Source organism: Protopterus annectens, chromosome 5.part0 (assembly GCF_019279795.1).
Source record: "Protopterus annectens isolate FY-2018-M chromosome 5.part0, PAN1.0, whole genome shotgun sequence".
NCBI classification, from domain to species: domain Eukaryota; kingdom Metazoa; phylum Chordata; order Ceratodontiformes; family Protopteridae; genus Protopterus; species Protopterus annectens.
The window spans coordinates 37,942,376-37,965,309 of record NC_056735.1 but is presented as its reverse complement, the minus strand read 5'-3'; the positions used below and the strand labels follow the sequence as shown (position 1 = coordinate 37,965,309).

The 22,934-nt window shown below is 42.3% G+C and overlaps 1 protein-coding gene across 1 annotated transcript in view; it reads left to right on the top strand.

Annotated features, from left to right (window-relative positions):
• SFT2D2 (SFT2 domain containing 2) overlaps window positions 1-22,934 on the top strand; it is a 749,963-nt gene that overhangs the window by 659,796 nt on the left and 67,233 nt on the right. The window contains exon 7 of the mRNA XM_044072088.1: window positions 5,420-5,449. Coding sequence (XP_043928023.1) covers window positions 5,420-5,449 — 30 coding nt within the window. The remainder of the gene's footprint in view (window positions 1-5,419; window positions 5,450-22,934) is intronic.

Below are 22,934 nucleotides of genomic sequence, written 5' to 3'. Positions count from 1 at the left end.
ATACTATTCTAGCATGTCCAAAGGTCAGTTGTCAATCTCCTCTCCGGTCCAGCTGGTGAATCTGGGAATCTTGAGGCAATGTTACAACTGCCTCATGTACACAGACAACCCTCTCCTCCTCCCAACAAATTCCACCACATGTGAGAGATGCAACCATATAGCCAAACTGGAGGCTAAGCTCTCTCAACTCAGTACTGGCATAACCAGTCAGGAGGAGAAGGAAACCACACTCACTACAATTCCAGTCTCACATAGACCTACCACAACAGCAAACCAAACACACAAAAACATACTCGGAGGCTCTAAATAAAGATCTGCCTAAGCAGCAGAGACCTCCAGAGCAGACACCCAAGCAACCGCTACCCCAAAACAAAACACGTGCAACATATATCTCACAAAGCCAGTGTGCCGAACAGTCACAACCCTTAAGGCTAAACACACCTGATACACTTGTAATAGGTGACTCTATCTTCAGGCACACTGACGTCCCACTCACCAGGCAGAACAAGGAGAAGGTCACGGTGAGCAGCCTGTCGGCCGCTAGGATCCGCCACGTAACACAAGCACTCAGGTCACTCCAATTGTCCATGCTGGTGTGAATGACCTGAGACGTGCCTCCCTGGACTACATGAAAAAGAGACATAGAGGAGTTCTCTGAGCATGTAGCCCAGGCTGGTATGACCTTGACCTTGAGTAGCATCTTACCCTCACCAAGAATGATGCCACAATATGAAGACAAGATGATCAATTTCAACAACTGGCTTAAGTATTGGTGTCATTCAAAGGGGATCCAATGCCTGTCAGCCTGGGATGATATGCTCGACAAGCCACGATGCTTCGCTAGGGACGGCTTGCACCTGTCACCCCTGGGCTTTCGGATATTGGCAAAGGCTCTTGCTACCCCCATAGTGCCTTTTTTGGCAAGGCTCAAAAGACAAACCCACCTCCATAGGTATCACAAGGGATAAGAAACTAAGAGTAATGCTACTCAACGCCAGAAGTCTGAACCTCAAGATGCACACACTCGAAACTCTCCTTAACATGGAGAACATTGATATCTGTGCAGTAACAGAAACCTGGTTCAGGGCTCCCGAGAGCACCCCAGTACTACCAGGTTATACCTCATACCATGCTTTTCGGCCCTAAAACTTGGACCGAACCACAAAAGGAGGGGGAGTATCAATATTCATCAAAGATACCCACACCTCCAGGTTGGTGGCACAGCACGAAGCATCAGAGACTATCCATGTGCAACTAACAGTGGGTAAAACTGCCTTCCAGTTTATAGCCTGCTACAGACCACCCTCCCAAACCTGGGAACCCCACTTGGCCTTCCTGAGAACACTGGAAAATATGAAGGTCTCTCCAAACACCATTATATTGGGCGACTTCAACTACCCAAACATAGACTAGGAGCATTACTCTAGCTCCAACACCCTAGCCCAAAGGTTCCTAGAATTCATAAACTCAAATGCTATGGAACAACTTGTTACCACTCCCACAACAGTGGAAAACATACTGGACCTGATCATCACCAACATGGGGACTCTATGCTCCAGACCAGAAGTGTATCCCTCACTGGTAAGATCAGACCATAAACTAATCTCACTGGATATTCACATCCCGACCCCACCCCCTGCCCAGAAAACCACAGTGAAAAACTTCTCTAAAGCAAATTTCACACTCCTCAAAACCGAGGTTGAATCCTTCAAAGCCCCCGGGCCTGTGGAAAATACGGCCCAGACCACAGAATCCTTTATAAATGCTTTCTGCGAACACCTTCAGGAATGCATGGATCATGCAATCCCAAATAAAACCAAGACCCAATCCTCCAAAGGCAGACATCCTGTCTGGTGGACCCCAGCCATAAACAAACTAAACAATAGAAGGAGGAAGCTACTACATGATAGAGCAAAATCCCAAAAAGGGAAGGCATCTCTGATCATTATTGGCAAAAAACTACTGGCACTCATAAAATCGTCTAAGGCCAGCTTCGAGAGAAAAATTGCACAGGACACTAAGGATAATCACAAGGCTTTCTTTAGTTATGTTAGGAACCTGGGTGGGAATTCCCAGATATGCTCAGAATTAGTCCAAAATGACAAAAAATACACCAAACCCACAGACATTGCCAACATCCTAGCTGACAGGTTCAGTGCAAACTCCCCCCCCCCCCCCCCAAAAGGGCAAATATCTATCCCAGCAGAGTGCTGCCCCCCTGACATCTCAGATGCTCAGGTAAGAGCCGCTCTCTCCAAAGCAAAAAACACAGCATCAATGAGACCAGATGGTGTCCCGGGCTGCATCCTACATGAACTCCAAGAAGAGCTAAACCCAAACATAAAACTACTGTTCAATCTCAGCCTTACTACAGGATATGTACCCAAAGAGTGGTGTACAGCAACAGTGGTGCCTCAACGGACACTGGAAACTATCGCCCCATAAGCCTGACTAGCTTGGTCTGCAAAGCTATGGAAAGGATCATCATAGACCTCATAAATAAAGATATTGGGGACCTACAGACACTGGATCCTACCCAGTTCGGCTTTGTTAAGGGCAGATCCTGCCTCTTAAACCTGGTCGACTTCTTTGAAACGTCACCAAGGCCATTGACGAGGGGAAGGTGGTCCACACAGCCTACCTGGACCTCGCAAAAGCCTTCGATACAATACCCCACTCGGGCATTATAGATAAGCTCACCAGCTTAAATATAAACCGCTATGTCACTAGATGGGTTGCAAACTGGCTCAAGGACAGAACCCACATGGTTAGAATTGCTGGAACCATGTCAGACTCCGAACCAGTTACAAGTGGCGTCCCACAAGGCTCAGTCCTGGGACCTCTCTAGTTCGGTATATATTTCTCGGAGGTACAGGCCAACACGGAAGGACTGTGGCTGACCAAGGTCGCAGATGACTGCAAACTGGGCACCATAATCGACTCTCCAGCCGACACAAGCATCCTCCAAAAGGGCCTCATAGAAACAGACAACTGGTGCCAGAGCCATGGCCTCAAGCTAAACGCCAAAAAGTGTATAGTCATCCCCTTTGGCAAAAACAAAGTGCCCACAAATTACCACATAGGTGGTAATCCATTAAGTACAGAAGAAGTAATTAGGGACCTGGGGACCCAAGTTGATAGCAATCTCTCATTTGACAACCACGTGGCCAAAGTGGTTAGAAAAACATTTTATATAGCCCACCTAATCATGAAGGGATTCACATCTAGATCAGAGGAGGTCATCGTGCCTCTTTACTCATCCCTCAGGCCCATAATAGAGTACAATGCCCCTTTTGGGATGTACCTTACCAGACACCTGCAGCAACTGGAAAGACCCCAAAAGTACCTCACCAAGAGGATCAAAGGGCTCAAACAGATGCCATATGCTGCCCGGTTAAAGAAACTCCAGCTCTACTCAGTGGCATACCGCCTGCTCAGAGGCGATCTGTGCCTGACGTATAAAGCCATGTCCAACCCGGAATTAAGGGACATGCTGCACCTCAAAAAATCCAAATCCTATCGAGCTACGTGCTTGAGAGACTTGAACCTCAGCACTGAAATAAATAGGACATGCTGGAGGGACAGATTCATAACCCAGAGGCTCCCTTCACTCTGGAATAAAATCCCAGTCCAGGTTAGGCAGAGTCCCTCATTGACTCTCTTCAAGAGGAATCTTGATGAGTGGATGGGAGATCGTAGGTTTACCTCGGGCATCACTTCTGTGTCACTGTTGGACAGAGGCACAGTACACTAACCTCGAAAAAGGGCATAGCAAAATTAATTTAAAATGGGTGGCGAAAGCCAACCATACTCTGGCTAGGCTTATAAATGCCCTAGGGCAGATAGCCTAGTATGAACCTATGAACCTATGAAAAACAGATCGTTGATTGTCACCTTTGCTTTGGAATGAAAGTGAAATGTGAAAGGTAGTAGCAAAGTGACACACTCAAAGTGGTTAATTGTTTACATTGCTTTAGTTATTGCAAGTAACTCTTTGGCATTTTTCTAATGTTGTTAGAGAGCATTGCACCTCTAAGGCCCATTTCAAGAGTACACCTACAGCAGATGTTTATACCTCACTTATTCTATAACATTACAATGTGGACTTTTACATAGAGCGTCTACTAGAAGACCAGTTCCTAAAGGCATTTTGTCTTGACCTTGCCTTTTCTGCCTCTGTGTACCTTATGCAGGGTGCCCTATATGCTTACCAGACCATCTCTTTGGTTTGACCACTCCAGACGTACTGTCATCTGAGACCAGTCTAGTAAATGCAGTCCACCTTCTAGAGTTGGGTCCCTTAATTATGTACCTTCTTTCCCCTTCTTCTAGCATTGCTGCCTTGAGAAGTTCACATCTTTATATAGTCAGTAAGTCAGCTGAGTGTGGTGAGATGTGATAGAGTAAAGTTTCTTGTATTTTTTTTTTCTCTTATGGAAAGGTCTAGCTCATTTGGGATCAAAACTTGGTACACTTTTGGTGAGCACATATTCTTACCTGCATAGGAATGCTATCTTAGCCTTAAAGGCTAGTTTTCGTGCAGAAGTCATTATTGAGATTTTTAACCAGGCAGAATGTATCTAAGGTAGAAGAGCCCATTGTTCACATATCCATTTCACATATCCTTTTCTAAGATTTTGAGATATAGTGAGTACAGCATTGGAATAGGCTGCAGCTGTCCATAACCATAAATTAAATAAAGCAGGGTAAAAGGAAAATAATTGATGGGATTGACTTCATAACTTTATACTAATTGAATATATTTGTGTGCAAAATGTTTTTAACTTTCAAAGCTCAAATGCATTTAAATTGAATTGTCCAATGTTTACAGTATTGAGTTTGAAACTGTTCATCTGAAATGTGAGTGATGTAAATTATACATGTACTATATTATTTTAATGCACCTTAGTAATCTCCAAGAGGAAAAAAAAAAAACTTTGTATGTTCCTGTTGAAGAGATTTTTTTTTTTTTTTGCAGCTCAGCACTCACAAGACAGTGGAAAATTTCTAATAGACTAAGTTATCTAACAGGACTCTTCTGTGTCATTAGTAGTTAACAGCTGTAATAGAATTATTTTGTCATCATATCTTTAGTCCTTTTGTTATGTCACGTACATACTGGTAATGGTCGTAAAAAAAAATGCAACAAGTGAAATTTAAATTAGTAAATCACTCATTCCTGCACCTAGTTAGTAAAAAATATGCCCAGGAGGAGTGAAAGATGTTTTGGAAATGCTGATGTCTATTGTAGTTCTTTACCTGAAAATAGGCATAAAATGTTAATAGGAGCACAGAGCCTCATCCTGCAAAGTATAGTGCACCCTCCAGACACGTATAGGTAGGAACAATTTTTTTTTCATTTTAAGGAAGTCAGAACACTGTTGTAATTATGTTTTCAACCTTTTTATTTTCTCAACAGGTACAGTCTTTCCTTCATTCCATTTGCCAGGTATGTTCCTTATAAGTTTATATGGTGCCATCCTGCCCTTTTTGTGTGTATAATTAGAAAGCTGTATATTATAATGGTTATAATGTTGGATTGCAGAGTTGAAAACTTGAGATTAAATCTCATTAGCTGCTACTTGGATTTGTATTGTCATGAAAAAAAATCACGTCTTGCGTTCTCTGTAAAATAATTTGAGTGTTGTATGAAAAATGAACGCAAAACATTAATAGATTGTGCTGAAAATATGTATTGTGAGAACTTAAAAAAATATATATGTACATTGGATATAAAAAGTTTACACACCCCTGTTAAAATGACAATTTTTAGTGATATAAAAAAATAGACCACAATAAGTCATTTCAAAACTTTTCCCATCTTTAATATGACCTATTACCTGTACAATTCAATTGAAAAACAAATCTGTTAGGGGGAAAAATATAAAAAAAAAAAACATACAATAAAGCTGGTTGCATAAGTATGCACTCCCTTAAACTAATACTTGTTGAAGCACCTTTTGATTTAATTACAGCATTCAGTCTTCTTGGGTACACACCTGCCATCAGCTAGAGACTCTGATTAACTCCAAATAAAGTTCAGCTGTCCTAGTACGATTTTCCTGACATTTAGTCAGTTGCCTGCTACAGCAAAAGCCATGGTTCGCAGAGAGCATGCAAAGCATCCAAGAGATTCTCATTGTTGAAAGGTATCAGTCAGGAGACTGGTACAACAAAATTTCCACAGCATTGGATGTACTGTGGAACACAGTGAAGTCATCAAAAAGTGGAGAAAATATGGGACAATAGTGATGTTGCAAAAAACTGGTTATTCCTCTAAAACTGGTGAAAAGACAAGACAAAAACTGGTCAGGGAGGCTGCCAAGAGACCTACAGCAACACTGAAGGAGCTGCAGGAATTTCTGGCAAGTACTGGTTGTGTACTGTATGTGACAACAATCTCCCATATTCTCCATATGTCTGGGCTATGGGGTAGGGGTTGCAAGACGGAAGCCTTTTCTTACACAGAAAAACATCCAGGCCCTGCTAAAATTTGCAAAACAATGCATCAAGTCTCCCAAAAGCATGTGTGAAAGTGTGTTCTGGTCTGATCAGACCAAGGTTGAACTTTTTGTTAATGAATAAGCAAAAACAGTGCTACTAAGTACTGATAACAGTATATCCGATGTTGTCTGCTCACTCTGGGTTCACCCTGTGGGATTTTGGATCTGACTTAGATCCAGCACCAGCCAATTCAAAAGCCTTTAGCCCATTTTGCCTCTGCCTCCCTTGCCTATAACTCCCCCGCTCCTCCATCTTGTTTGCTGCCATTCATGTCTGCGGCTTGGTCTTTGGCTCTACTTGGCTGATTCAGTTATGTTGAAGAAGTCAGAATAGGATTGGTGAGATCCTTCTTTCCTTACCCTATAGAATAATGGTTAGCATTTTTCTGGTAAGTTTAGGTAGTTTTGAAGTAGTTCATTAGGGCGTAGATATTTTCATCTTTTCCCTTCCAACTCTTTTCCTTGTAAGGTGGTTTACTATATTGCTGTGGTCCCTTGGCCCTGTCTCATTTGCATCTGTGTGTTGTGATAAGATGGATAAGGGGGTTTAAAAAGTGCATCTCCTGTGACTGCAAATTGTCCTGCCAGGATACCCTAAATGCGTCGACTGTCTAGGTCTGGAGCATTTGGACTCCAGTTGCTTCATCTGTGAGAGGATCAGTTTGTGTACTGTTAACAAGCACATGGCCAAACTCATGTTGTGAGGGCTTTTGTCCTCTTGATTTTTTGTTTTTTTTTCTCAGCTTGCACAGCTTCTCCCCCAGATCTGAAGACTGGGTCTGAGAAGCCTTGTCAGTGAAACTCTGGACGTTCTAAGAGGGAGTGCAATAGGTCTCTTTTGGCCTCCACCTCTTTGCTGGCTTCCTTGGTTTCTGCGGGTCTGAAGGTCCCTTGCTTTCATCCTCCCCAGCAACATTAGCACCAACATTGCAAATCCAATTGTCTCCGGTTCTGAAAACAACTAAAATGACATCTCAGACTCCAAGCATTCTGAGCCCCTTCCTGGTCAAAGGGGCACCTTCTGGCAGAGTAACATCCTCCTCTTCCCCCTTGTAGGTCCTCCTCTTTGGTCTCCAGAGTCTTCCCCTTCTTGGATCCGGCATGCAGGGTCCTCTTTCCATAGACCCCTGAAGCCATCCTCAGTGGACTCATCTGTCCAGTAATCAAGGTTGGTGGGCAGCATCAAACATACTGATCTGGAGCAGCTGATGAGGTCCATTTTGCATGCACAGATGCAACTGGGGCTTATCCCCTCAGGTCTCTTTCCAATACCGGGACTTTCAGCTCCATCATTCTGTTTTCCTTCCTTGGCCCCTTCGGATACAAGGTCTACAGGACCGGTCCAGTTTCCACCCTCCAGATCAAATCCAACAGCCTGGCCGTCTTCAGCTCCATCTTATTCCTTGTTAGACTTGACCCCAACTTGTTTGGGCCGTCGGCAACTCGGAGCCATGGCGACAGTGCTGGAGTGTCTAGGTAGAGGTCAATGGTTCCTGCTTCTGGATCATCACTCCCTCTTGAAGCTTTAGACAGCTTAGCTCCAGTCTCAGGGTTTGATCCAGGTGCTGCTCCCTTGGGTTCGAGGTTGTCTTCTGCATCCTATGGTTCCAGGACCCTTGGATATGAGAGGCCCGCCTTGGCCTTGACATTGTTGAGAGGATGTTCTCTTCTCAAGAGAAGGGTCATACTTCTCTAGCTGGCACCTCTTTGTAGTTTTCATCTGTTAGTCTGGCTAGTTGTCAGTCTGTTCTGGGGCAGTCTTTGTTAGACAGCCACCAGCATGAGAGATTTTGGAGAAGGAAAGATGCAAGAGGAAGTACTTGGATTCCGTGGAGGAGACCATCACCAAGGATACTGACCTCGAGGAAAGTAGTGGGTTCTCCTAAGTCCCGATATAATGTTTCTTCTTTTGGAGATTTGTTGGAGCTGCCTTACCAGGACAGGGGCTGGACCACTGAAACTCCCTTTTCGAGGAGTCAGTTTTTCTAGAGGCCTTTGACAAAGGCACATCCATGCCTTTGGTGGTTCCCCTTGGGGAAGACATGGAAGGAACCCAGCACAGTAGAACCTATTCTTAGGAAGCTTAGCAAGTTTCTTGCCCTCCCCCCAAGACAGGCCTCATTAGAGCAAGGGCCCAGCCATCAATGCCATTGTGATGGCGGACACCACCGGAAGGGAGATTTCTGAGGAGATCTCCTTGATTCACCCCTGAACAGGAAGCATCAGGTGCTGGGTCAATTAGGGAAATGATCGTATGCCTCATCTATCTTTTCTTTGAAGGCTCTTAACTACTTATCACACCTGACAAGGCTTCAACGAGACCTTGTCTTGGAAGTGTCAAACACCGTCAAGACACAACAGCCTCCAGATACCAAGAAGAATCTGGAGGCTTAGTTGTCCACCTTGACATCTATTGCCTGTGTTTCAATGAGACTCATCTCTAATGATGGAGCATCAAGACCAGCAGATTTCAGGATTGCGATGAGGTGCCACACCTGGATGTGGTTTTGCAATTTTGCTGATTGCTTCAAAGCATTCTGCATCAGTGCCTGTTTTGGTGGGTTCTCCTTGTTTGGACCCAAGGTTAAGGACACATTGATGAGAAGTGAACAAGAGGGGAAGACATTGTCTACTGTCGGAGTCCCCCCCCGCAATCCTTCTCTAAGAATAAAAAAAATTTAAGTAACCCTTCTTTTTTCTAGGATGGTCCTCTGAAAGTTTCCTCCTGAGAGCAGGAGGGAGATGTCAGAACAGACATCACCCGTCCAGCAAAGGTGGTCCACAAAATCAGGGCTTCTGCAGGGCTTTTTCCAGTGGGCCTTTTCAGTGATCGTGAAGGGGTGCCAGGCTGCTCATTTCTGGAGGCAGTCAGGGGTCATCTAGCTCTCCAGTCCAAACCTTGGGAAGCTATCACCTTAGATGCCTGGGTGTTGAGAGTCATATTGAGAGGTTTTGCCATTCCCATTATAGAAGTTCCAAATTGTCTGTCACAACATCTCCCAGATGTTCTACCCCATTGGAGTTTTTACGCAGGGACAGACATCCAAAAGCTGCTCACAGATGGTCATTCAGGAAGCCCAACCAGACTAGATTGGATCTGGGTTGTATTGCAGATTATTTTTAGTACTAAAGAAAACAAAGGCCCTCAGGCCAATCTTGGATTTAAGCAAACTAAACCAGCTGCAGAGATTGCATGTCTTCTAGTACCTAGCAATTGGCTCCTTACTGCCCCTCACAAAGGCATTGTTGATCTCAGCCAGAGATTCAGCCTTCAGCCTGTACAAGTCTTGGAGTTCACAGGGTGCCATCTTGACATGGTCCATCAAATTGACAGGCTCCCAAGCTCCAAAGTTTTCAGTCTTCAAGCTCAGTCCCTGTCACTGCTTGCAGTTCCCAAACCCTCCTGCTCATGTACTTCTAAGGCTTCTGGCTTATATGGCAACGTCGATAGGGCCAGTCCCTCTAGCCAGGTATCACATGAGGGCCCTCAAGTGGGCATTGATCATTATGTGGTTCTTCCTAATATATCCATTTGATTTCCCAGTATGTCTGATGAGAGTGTATCACAAGCAAATTCAGTTCTGGATAAAGTCTCCATTAGTAATATAAGGGAGATGGGTTTTTAATTCCTTCTTCTTCAGCCACAGTCACCACGGACGCCTACATCCTGGGGTAGGAGTGCATTTCTAAGGTAGGATGGTTCAAGGGTCCTGGTATTCTACAGAGGTTCACATAACATCTTGGAGATTAGAGTGGTTCTCCTAGAGTTGCAGGCTTTTTGGGATACCCTCCCCAGAGATGTGATTGTGATACAGATGGACAACATATCTTTTGTTTGGTATCTCAACAGATGGGGGAAACACATTCTTACCCTCTTTTTTTTGGGAGGCCATGAGGATTTACAGTGGACAATTTCCTCTCAGCAGTTACTGATGGCAACTCCTATCCTGGGGAAGTCCCAACATTCTGGCTGACAGCCTCAGCATGAGCATTTTATTTCCTCATTAGTTGTCCCTAAATCTGACAGTGGCAACTTGGATTTTTCAGTGGTGGCGCACTCTTTGTTTTGACCTGTTTGCATTCCCACCCAACACTGTGTGGCTGCGATTACACCATTGTTCTCTTTCCAGAACAGGCACCCAGGGATGCTCTGATGTTTGTTTGGCCTCTGGGTCTCCTTTATGCTTATTCCCTAGTTCCTCTGATTAGTAAAGTTTCTGCAGAGGGCAACCTATTGCAGAGCTTAAGTGATCCCTGTGAAGATTGGTAAAGGCTGCCAGCCTAGCCAGATAGAATTTTGTAGATAATTTTTTCATTTGTAAATATTAATATAAGCCACAGGCTTGTTCTCTTAAATGGGAAAAATGGTGTTAAATGTGGAACTGCAAAAATGTAACAACAGTGCACTCTGCTGTAACAAAGCTGACAAGTTAATTCTTTGATGTCAAAACTCGGAGCCGATATGTTTGGATGAAGGAATTCTGCCTAGTGTTTTGAGGCCAGAGTTAATAGCTAGAATTTGCATGTATAATTTATTTTATTGCTGTGGTTCCTGACCAGCTGCAAGATTAAAGGGGCCATTAACCTCTGAGAGTCTGTTAGCTTGGGAACCAGAAAGAAATGGTGTATCTGATATGAATCAGTGGTGCTGTGTTATCAATTTAAGGGCAGAAAGAATGAGAGCATTGGAACATTTGTCTTGAGAACATCCAACATCACCAGATATCTGCCTGTGTCTATATGTAAGTAGGATTTTATAACTGTTTCTCACTTAGCTATAGCTAGAAAATAGGAAGATTAGACTAGTTTGTTTTTCTGTGATGTCAGATCGTTTGCTACTATATTATTTTAAGTATTTCTCTGTGATCTCTGAACTCTTGACTAGCACTGTGTAATAAGAAGCATTGTCTTGTGTTTTTTATTATTTATTATTAAATATTTTTAAACCTTTCAACTGTGGCTGTTTTGGGTAGAGATAATTTAAGCTCTAAGAGTGCATTGCATGTATATAGTGATACTGAACCAAGTTGCATCAAATAAGTCTTGATTGTTTGGTTGCATTTATCATTTGGATAATAATATTGCACAGTAATAATCGGACACCTCTTTAATAAGGGCCTTTGAGTAGCTGATAAATATTAGCTGGGTGGTGGAAGTGATTTCTACCATACAGTCTGGGTAAAAGGGGTACAGCTGGAGAACCTGTGCCAGACTTCCCCCAGGAGTGTCTGTGTAGTTGTATAAACTCTTATCTTAAAGGATATGTGTGTGTGTCAGCTACTTGGGCTGGGACACGAAGCACTGGTTGGACAGAGAGGGTGCTGGAGGTTTTAGTTTGCCCACTAGGCTAAGATCTGGACACTATAGCTGTACCAGTGGAGAATCTTATTGGAGACCTGGAGAAAAAGGGAGAAACCAGCCCCAGACTGACTGTGATCTCTGTGTGCTCTTAAGGAAAATTGTACTACTGTTTGTGTATTTATTATCCTTTCCATATATGGGCACACCTCACTGGTGAGGATTGAGGCTCCTTGATGCTGGGCCAGTGCACAGGTGTCACAATCCCCATTGTTGCCTTTTGGCCTTACCAGGTATGGTTTTCCCTTCCTTTGGCCTCTTCTGAAACACTCTCTTGGGTGTTGGATCCCATTCCAAATCTCATTTCTCATCCCACCCAGTCTGGATCCCCCCAATCTTCAGTCCCTCAAGTTGATCACATGGTTCCTGCAGTTCCCTTGATGGCCAGGAGCACCCCATGTTTTGTTCATATATTGTCCTCTTCCCAGAAAGAAACCACTAGAAAAATGTATACCAGTAAATGGAAAATGTTTGTTTTATGGGCAGAGGCTCGTGGACTTGATCCCTTCTCTGTCCACTTCGAGTCAGTCTTGTTTTTTCTGGCTGAGTTGTTCAGCTCAGACTCTGTACTTTCTACAGTCAAAGTACAGTTAGCGGCCATTTCTAACTTTCATAACTGTAATTATTATGAGGATTTAAAGTCGCAACAAGTACCCTATGTGCATACATTTGAAAAATATCAGCATGGGTTACACCAGTAAAATGTCTTGAAAACCAGTAGATCCTAAGCTTGAAGGGTGAATTTATGGACCTTTGACAAACCTAGTCATATGTATGGTGCAGAGAACAGAGGGTGAAAGAAAAATCTGTTCTATTGTTATGCCAGAAAGACTTGAAAAGGCATTCATGGAGAAATGTTTTAAATGTGAGCTGGCTTGATGAATACCCCCTCCTGTACTATCACTGAGAGAGTTCTGGTTAACACTTACCATGTAGATAAGGTGGACCAAAGGAAATAGACTCCTGGGGAAGCTGTGAAAATTTGGTCTGACATACTCTGTATGTTATTTTACTTCAAAGAGGCCAGGAGAAAGAGGTGAATTAGTGTCAGTGTCACATGTATTCATAATTGTAGAGGATTATTTCCAGAAAGGCAGATGTTTAATAATCTTCTCCCTCAAATAATGTTATCTGGAGTCTGATCTAAACTTCTGTGTCCTGTCAGCCCGAACATTGTCTGGTGTTGCAATAAAATAAAAGTTGTATTCAGCTGAGGTCAGTAGTGAAACTTACTAAGCTGGGCATTAATCCCTACGTCACTCGATGGGTTGCCAACTGGCTTACTGACAGAACCCACAGTGTAAAATTAGCGGACTCCAAATCCAGCTGCAGACAAGTGGAGTACCTCAGGGTTCAGTCCTGGGACCACTCTTGTTTGGCATCTACTTCTCTGAAGTACAGGCCAATACTAAGGGACTCTATTGAATCTCCAAATGATGTGGATACTCTACAAAAGGGCCTTGCAGAAACAGATGCTTGGTGCCAGAGCAGTGGGCTCAAGCTCAATGCCAAGAAATGTATAGTTATCCCCTTTGGGAAAAAACATGTACCCGTGCATTACCACATAGGTGGCAGTACGCTAAACATTGAAAGTGTGATAAGAGACTTAGGGACACAGGTGGACAGTGGTCTCAACTTCGATAACCACATCGTCACAACAGTCAGGAAATCCTTCTATGTGGAACATCTCATCACTAAGGACTTTTCATCCAGAAAAAAGGAGGTCATTGTCCCACTGTACTCATCCCTCATTAGACCCATTATAGAATACAACGCCCCATTTGGTATGTACCTCTCAAGACACCTGCAACAACTGGAAAGTACACAGAAATACCTCACTAAAAGAATCACAGGCCTAAAGCAGATGCCCTATGCTGACCGCCTTAGAAAACTCCAGCTATTCTCTGTTGCATATCGTCTACTCGGAGGCGATTTCTGCTTAACATACAAGGCCATGTCAAACCTAGAGCTGTTGAACATGCTACACTTAAAAAAAATCCCAATCCCTCAGAGCCACATGCTCCAGGGATCTAAACCTTGTCATCACAATAAACAAAATATGCTGGAGGGATAGGTTCCTGACCCAGAGACTCCCCAGACACTGGAATAGACTGCCCATACATGTCAAGCAGAGAGCCTCTTTGGCCCTTTTCAAAAGGAACCTTGACGATTGGATGGGAGAAAGGAAATTCACCCCGGCGATCATGTCAGTCCCCCTGCTAGACAGGGGTCCAGGGAAGTAAATATTGTGGGAAGAAATAGGGAATTGTTATGGCTAGGCTTGTATAGGCCCTAGGGCCGATAGCCTAGTAACAACCTATGAACAACCAGGAGGAAGAACAAAAGCTGCAGTAATGAGGATAGTGGAGATGTGCTCACATGTTGGTCAAGTGACTGGCTGGAATATAGGTGTGGAATAAGGAGGAAGCTGTCCAGGTGCTTTGCTTAGCTTAGGGTTTTCTTACTGTTCCACCAAAGGTTTTTGCTTTGACTTTTCAGCTCAGCTTTCTTTAGAATTTTCCAACTTCTTGTCCTGTTCTTAAGTTATTTTCTTAAATGAGTACTAAATGTTAAACTGCCCAGGAACTTTCTATTACCTCATGAATTTTGAAGTTTGTACTAGAGAAAGTGATAAAACTCTGGTTTGAGTCAGCTTTTCCTATTGCTTTGAATTTGTCTTCACTAACATATGACCGCCTGGTCCTGCCATCCTGGAAACTCTGTCTTTTCCTACCATTATTAAAACCTGGTAAAGCCCCTCCTCTTTCTGGAAGTTAAAGGCCTTTATCATTGCAAAATATAGACTCCAAAATCTGTATGGCTGCTTTGGGCAGCATGCCTTACCTCTCTTTTCTTAAATTTTCTTGCAGTTCCTGAGAAGGCTCTGCTGTGATGCTGGGCAGTACTACAGGAGTAACATAATTTTATAGGCTGTAAAGTCAATCCTTCGAAATCCGCATTTATGTCCAACAATTTGTATGTTTAGAATGATATCCGTCATACCTGTAAATTCACTTTTAATTTCCCAAGTTTTAAATACCTTGGTATCCAGTTAGCCCATAGCCCATGCACAAGTAGGGGCTTGGATTGTCAAACATTACAGCAGTAACTTTTAGATAATACGCAAGAGTGGTTAAGGTGGTGCTTACCTTTTGTATTAAAGTTACTTATAGTAAATTTGGTTTTATATCTTAAATTATTCTGTATTCTACAAGGACTCCCATTAAGAATTCAGTGCAGTCTCTTACTCGATGGAACAGACAGCCGTTGTTGTATCTATGGGCCCCATACTCCCCTAAAGGTTCTCTTTTTCATGTATTGTACAAATAGGAGATATAGGCAGCTCAGTGTCCTGAATTTATCACTAGAACATAAATTTGCTGTGTTTCAATGTGTTTTTGATCTATACAATCCAGTTCCTCGCCCTTTGTGGGTATCCATGTAGTTTCTAAAAATAATATAATGTTCACCAGGTCAACAACACTGACAAATAAACCAAAATGAACCAAAATGATGACCAAGAAGGTGAAACAATAAAGCACGGACCGGTGCTGCCACAACAAGCCGAAGTTTAATCCACCAAGCACGAAAGCAAATCACATTAACATCTCACAATACATAGTACATTTTCATTTATCCTACTTCATCAGATGTGGGCTGACACAAAACTAGAACCTTTTATGCTGTATGTTATTATCCTAATTAACCAATCACATTTACTAAGCAATCAACTTGTACTTGCAAAAATACTTCTGTACCTTTTACCAACTGTTAAAAAATTATTTAATGTAATTTAACACGATTTAAAATGAAAATGTGTGGACATGACACTACTTACTCACATAATCCTACCATGAACGCACTTCTCATTTAAAAATACATCCAATTTTGATAGAATAAAATGAATGAATAAAATAAAATAAAATAAAATAGGAAACTTGTCATGAATGCTTGTGATGCTATTACAGGATACAAACTGTTCATCTAGCACCATCAAGTGGCCAAGAAAGAAATAGCAAGAAATGACGAATAAAAATCTCCACTTACCCTAAAACATACCTATCATAAAATGTGTTTTAAAAAATTAATGTAGTATGCATGTTTTAAAATACTTTGTATTTAAAATAAATGTTTAACTATATGATAAAATTAACATTAAATAATCTACAATATATGTGCTTTTTAAAAAATACATATTTCCATTTGATTAATACCACCTGTTAAAACCATGTATTAAGAATAACGTTTGAAAGGACATTTAATAAAAAGAAGCATGTAGAGAAATATTTTTGAAAACCATTTAGGAGACCATATAAGGGAACATTTAAGTAAATTTCTAAAATTAGCAAGCCAGACTGTTACAATTTTGCTGATCTCATTTTCAAAAGGGGGGCTATGGAAATATTTTCATTAAGACTAGGGACTTTATTTGCCTCCAGGGTTAGTTGCCAATACAGCTGTCTATATTCTATTCTTTCCTCCCTAAGCCCACCCCTTGCATCCATGTCCACTCTCTCAATGACGTAAAAAACAAATTATGCTGTCGGACAGTCCTTAGTATTTTTATGAAGTGCATTTGTTTCCTTTTTGCCTGTATATCATACATATGCTCATAAATTCTCCTTTTCAGTTTCCGTTCTGTTTTTCCAACATAAAAAAGCCTGGCATACCTGGCACAATGCCAGATATACCAAGCCCTTGAAGTCACAATTATTGTAATCCCTACCTTCTAACCTTGTGTTTCTACTTTCTATAAAAACTTCCTCTTTATTTATAACGTAGGTACATTGTGAGCAATGACCACATTTAAATGTTCCTTTCTTCGGTCTCCCATTAAAATATCAAGTATCAAGGTTACTTTCTAATAACTTTTAGATTGTTGGAATTTTTATATACTACCGTTAGATTACATTTTGAAATATTATCTAGGTCAGTAAAGGCAATAAATCTGTTCGTTTTCCACCACCTCCCTCACTATCTTTGAACTGGTATTGTACTCAAGTACCAAAGCATTGCTGAAGTTCTCTTCCAACTTTCTTGTATTTACATCATTTTCAGTGACATCCATTCCCAGAATAGGTTTGAATTTACCCTTCCTACCTTCCAGTACCTCAGCCTCAGTCTTTTCAATTAACCAGTCAGGATAGCTTCTATTTCTAAACATATTCCTAAGAACATTCATTTCTCTAATAAAATCATCTTCATTTGAAGTCATTCTACATGACCTGATATCATCATCTTCTTTCGGCTGTTCCCGTTAGGGGTCGCCACAGCGGATCACCTGTTTCCATTTCTTCCTGTCCTCTGCATCTTGCTCTGTCACACCAACCACCTGCATGTCCTCTCTCGCCATATCCATAAACCTTATCTTAGGCCTTCCTCTTTTCCTGTTACCTGGTAGCCTCATCCTTAGCATCTTTTTCCCAATATACTCCGCATCCCTTCTCAGCACATGTCCAAACCAACATAATCTTGCCTCTCTGGCTTTGTCTCCAAACCTTCCAACCTGGGCTGACCCTCTAATATACTTATTCCTAATCCTGTCCACCCTCGTCACACCCAGTGCAAATTTTAACATCTTTAACTCTGCCACATCCAGCTCAAACTCCTGCCTTTTTGTCAATGCCACTGTCTCCAACCCATATAACATAGCTGGTCTCACTACCCTCTTGTAGACCTTCCCTTTCACTCTTGCAGGTACTCGTCTGTCACAAATGACTCCTGACACTCTTCTCCACCCACTCCATCCTGCCTGTACTCTCTCCTTCACCTCTCTTCCACACTCACCGTTGCCCTGAACTGTTGACCCCAAGTATTTAAACTCATCCACCTTCACCACCTCTACTCCTTGCATCCTCACCATTCCTCTATCCTCCCTCTCATTCACACACATATATTCTGTCTTAGTCCTGCTGACCTTCATTCCTCTTCTCTCTAGAGCATATCTCCATCTCTCCAGGGTCTCCTCCACCTGTTCCCTACTCTCACTACAGATCACAATGTCGTTTGCAAACATCATAGTCCATGGGGACTCCTGTCTGATCTCGTCTGTCAACCTGTCCATCACCATTGCAAATAAGAAAGGGCTCAGAGCTGATCCTTGATGTAACCCCACCTCCACCTTAAACGCATTTGTCACTCCCACCGCAGACCTCACCGCTGTCACACTACCCTCGTACATATCCTGTACCACTCTTACATACTTCTCTGACACTCCTGACTTCCTCATACAATACCACAACTCCTCTCTAGGCACCCCGTCATATGCTTTCTCCAAGTCTACAAAAACATAATGCAACTCCTTCTGACATTTTCTGTACTTCTCCATCAACACTCTCAGAGCAAACATCGCATCTGTAGTGCTCTTTCCCGGCATGAAACCATACTGCTGTTCACTAATCATCACATCCCTTCTTAACCTAGCTTCCACTACTCTTTCCCATAACTTCATGCTGTGACTGATCAATTTAATCCCTCTGTAGTTACTACAGCTCTGCACATCACCCTTATTCTTAAAAATCGGTACCAAAACACTTTTTCTCCATTCCTCAGGCATCCTCTCACTTTCCAAGATTTCATTAAACAATCTGGTTAAAAACTCCATTGCCATTTCACCTAAACATCTCCATGCTTCCACAGGTATGTCATCTGGGCCAACAGCCTTTCCATTCTTCATTCTCTTCATAGCTATCCTTACTTCCTCCTTGCTAATCCATTGTACTTCATGATTCACTATCCCTACATCATCCAACCTTCTCTCTCTGTCATTCTCTTCATTCATCAGCCCCTCAAAGTACTCTTTCCTTCTCCTCAACACACTCTCCTCTCTTGTGAGTACATTTCCCTCATTATCCTTTATCACCTTTACCTGCTGTACATCTTTCCTAGCTCGGTCCCTCTGTCTAGCCAATCGGTACAGGTCCTTTTCTCCCTCTTTAGTGTCCAACCTTTCATACAACTCTTCATATGCCTTATCCTTAGCCTCCGCCACCTCTCTCTTTGCCATGCACCACATTCCTTATACTTCTGTCTACTTTCTTCATCTCTCTGACAATCCCACTTCTTCTTTGCCAACCTCTTTGCCTCTATACTCTTCTGTACTTACTCATTCCAATTCCACCACCATGTCTCCTTGTCATCCGTCCCGATGTGATACCAAGCACCTTTCTAGCCGTCTCCCTTACTAGCTCTGCTGTAGTTACCCAGCTATTTGGTAACTCTTCACTGCCACCCAGTGCCTGTCTTAACTCATCCCTGAACCTCCACCTCACAGTTACCCTTTTTCAATTTCCACCATTTGATCCTTGGTGCTGCCCTCACACTCCTCCTCCTCTTGATCACCAACGTCATCCTACAAACCACCATCCTATGCTGCCTAACTACACTTTCTCCGGCCACCACTTTACAGTCTCCAATCTCCTTCAAACTGGCCATCCTACATAAGATATAATCCACCTGTGTGCATCTTCCTCCACTCTTGTATGTCACCTTATGCTCCTCCCTTTTGTTAAAATACGTATTCACCACAGCCATATCCATCCTTTTTGCAAAATTCACTACCATCTGACCTTCTGCATTCCTTTAACACCGTACCTACCCATCACTTCCTCATCCCCACTGTTCCCTTCACCAACATGCCCATTTAAATCTGCTCCAATCACCACTCTCTCACCCTTGAGTACAGTCATCACCACTTCATCCAATTCACTCCAAAATTTTTCTTTCTCATCCATTGCACACCCAACTTGTGGAGCATATACACTAACAACATTAATCATCACACCATCAATTTCCAGCTTCATAAACATCACTCTATCCGACACCCTTTTCACCTCCAAAACACTCTTTGCATACTGTTCCTTCAGAATAACTCCTACGCCATTTCTCCTCCCATCCACACCATGATAAAACAATTTGAACCCACCTCTGATACACCTAGCCTTACTCCTCTTCCATCTGGTCTCTTGCACACACAATATAGCACCCTTCCGTCTGTCCATCATATCAGCTAGCTCTCTCCCTATACCAGTCATACTGCCAACATTCAAAGTTCCGACCCTCACTACCACAATCCTAGCCTTTCTCCTCTCTTCCTGCCTTCAGCCATGCCTTCCACCTCTTCTCCTCCTTCGGCCAACAGTAGCCCAATTTCCGCCAGCACCCTGTTGGCTAACAGTAGCCCAGTTTCCACCAGCACCCTGTTGGCTAACAGTACTGGTGGTGGTCGTTGTTAACCCAGGCCTCGAATAAGTCTTTTTCCTATAAACCTTAGACTGGAATGTATTGTCTTTTTTGTAAATTTCTATATCCAAAAATTGTAGAGTATCCTTACTCAATGTGTAAGTAAACAGGTCCCCTTATTCATTGATTTTATAAGTGAATGTACTGATTTTTTGGAATTTACTTACACATTGCAGATTTGGAACTGAAATGTAGGACTCGGAGGTGTATAGTTTTGCAGTACAGTTAGTTTTATGTACCTTGTAAAAACTGTGAGCTCACATTTGCAGCACTTTTAATGCTTTCTTGAAAGTTAATTTCTCGAGTCCATTGCTTGTTTACTGCAGCAGAACATGTGTACTTCCCATGTGTTTTTTTTTTAGTTTGAAACTGCTGTCAGTCTGCTAATAGAACCATTTCTGATAGAACAAGGCAGTTGCGAGTGTAAAAAAAAGTTTACTGTGTCAGTGACATGGCTATGTTTAGTTCTGGCAACAACATGGATGTATATGAATGTAAATTTGTTTTTTGAGGAGGCAACCAAATCATTTGGTCATGTTAACCACTTCATTTGGAAGAGTCTAGAGATTTGATCTTAGTGTATAGTCTGAGATTACTAGTGAACCTTGTTGGAAGAGTTAGGAGAAACTACATTTCCATTGGGATAGACTTTTTTGTAGATATATTTTGTTTTACTAACGTTTAAGTGAAAGCCTAAGGCAGACATTCAAGTTTGAAGTAAAATTTATATCTGTGAGCAAGGTTGTTGAGTCATTCATTGGTTGTGTTATATTAGTCTGAATTGTTATAGTGATTGACCATGCCTTTCACAAAGATTGTAAACAATTAAGTGACCAAACTGAGATTCCTGATGGACTCTAATGATGATTGGCAAAGGGTGTGAAATAGATCTCCTCTCACTTTTTTCTCTGTTAACTAGGACTGCAGCTGGGTGAGATCTGTACTGATTAGCGTCTCCAGAGACTTGGAGTGCATAGTGTTTCATATAGTGTGGAGAGATCTGGTTGTGTAGCTCCAGCTGTGTAACCACTTTTTACATCACTCAGGTGAGTTCTGTCATGTCATTCAAGACTGTATTAGTCCCATGGTGTGGCAGAACCCATGCTGAAAATCTGAGGTAATACTGCAGCGTGTGAGGTGCTGTGGTACCTGTTGATGTTTACATTTCTCATGTATCTTTGAAAATGGAAGCAGCATTTATTTATTGCACTGAATGAGCCCTCATTTTGAAGTCTTATGATGATTGCTTGTTGTATTAAAAGTATGACTTTCCTTCATTGAGCAGTTAATGAGTATGGAGGCTGAATAAATATTCAGTATGGCAGATAATTAAGATGTTCATGGGCAGGATGTTTATCTAAGACAATAGATACAAGTTTCAGCTTACTTAAACCCTTGTTGACAGTATTGATGGGAACTAATCGCAGAGGATGTACCAAAAATATTGTGGGGAAGTGTGCAAAATATCGTAGTTACTATTTACAAATCTGCTGCAGACTACAGAAAACATGCCAACCCACTACAGAACTGTTTCTCCCCTCTAATATATCATCAGAAAGCGGGGCTGGATAGCGTGGAACCAGGAAGTAATTGGACAGTAGCTCAGCAGATAGTAAATAGAAACACCAGTTTATTAAATTTAATAAATACAGACCCACTGAAGTAACTAAAGTAGAAACATTTTAGAATAAGAAAGCCTGTTTTACAAGATGAGGGCATAATTATAAAAAGAAAAAAAAAACTTTGGACTTTACTTTTAAGGCATATTTTTAGCAATTTCTAATCCCTCCTGCAAGCATGGGATGAGTGAACCATGTCACATTGCAGAAGCTACTGTGTCCCACTCATGCTAGCCCATGCAAGCATGCAGCTGAGATAAGGGTTAATACATTCATGTGTTCTTGCCTAAGCACCTGCCTTTGGCTACCCTTTTATCATTGTCCCTTCTCTGTATGATTGTAACATTGGATTGACCCATTCCACCCCCCCCCCTCCCCCAAGGATAGGCATGATGGTCCTCCCCACAGGAACTTCAACAGGCACTTAAGCCACAAATCAAACCTGAGTTGTCTGGACCATAGTCAGGGCCTTCCACCCCTGAACAACAAGAAAGTTGGCTCTCAAACTGAAGCTTGATCTTATCTCACATTTCTTCCTACCACTTCACAGCCTTAATGGGGAGGACAAAAGAGGAAACCGTACTAGACTAGGCTGCATTGATGTCTGAGATGGCTGTCAAAGTTATGCCTAATGCTGGTACCTTCTATGTTGAGAAAAAGGAATCTCAACTTTTTTTTTTTGTCCCCAGGCAACCTTTGTAGGACTTTCAGCTCGATGTCCTTCTCTTCTCATGTTGCAGTATTCATCACATAAGGGTCTTCTCCTCTTACTACCCAAACGTCTGGCCAGTGTACAAAAGTTTTCAGTCATAGTATGGTGCATGGGATGTCTGACGTGGCTAGCACAACGTAGGCCATAAAAGTGAGGTCTGCACACACCAGCCCTCAAAACTTCTTAGCTGCCAGTAGAACGTCAGGTTTTCCTGCCATCCCACCAATCGGATCTCGAGAAAGTCAGATAAGTAGCCCTTTTGGGGAACCTTTCAGTCAATTTATTTTATTTAATGCCTGTTCATGTCATCCAGAAAGGGCGAATGTAAGTGCAGCCATCAGATACCTCATAAGAACGACCATGATCAGTGTCTCTTGTGTTTAGGATGGTCGCACGACCACAAGGCCTGCTCCATTTGCCAGGCATTTGTACCAAAACCTTGCACAGCCATTAGCATGCCCACAAACTTTATTTAGAAAATTGACTTCTGCAACTAGCCTT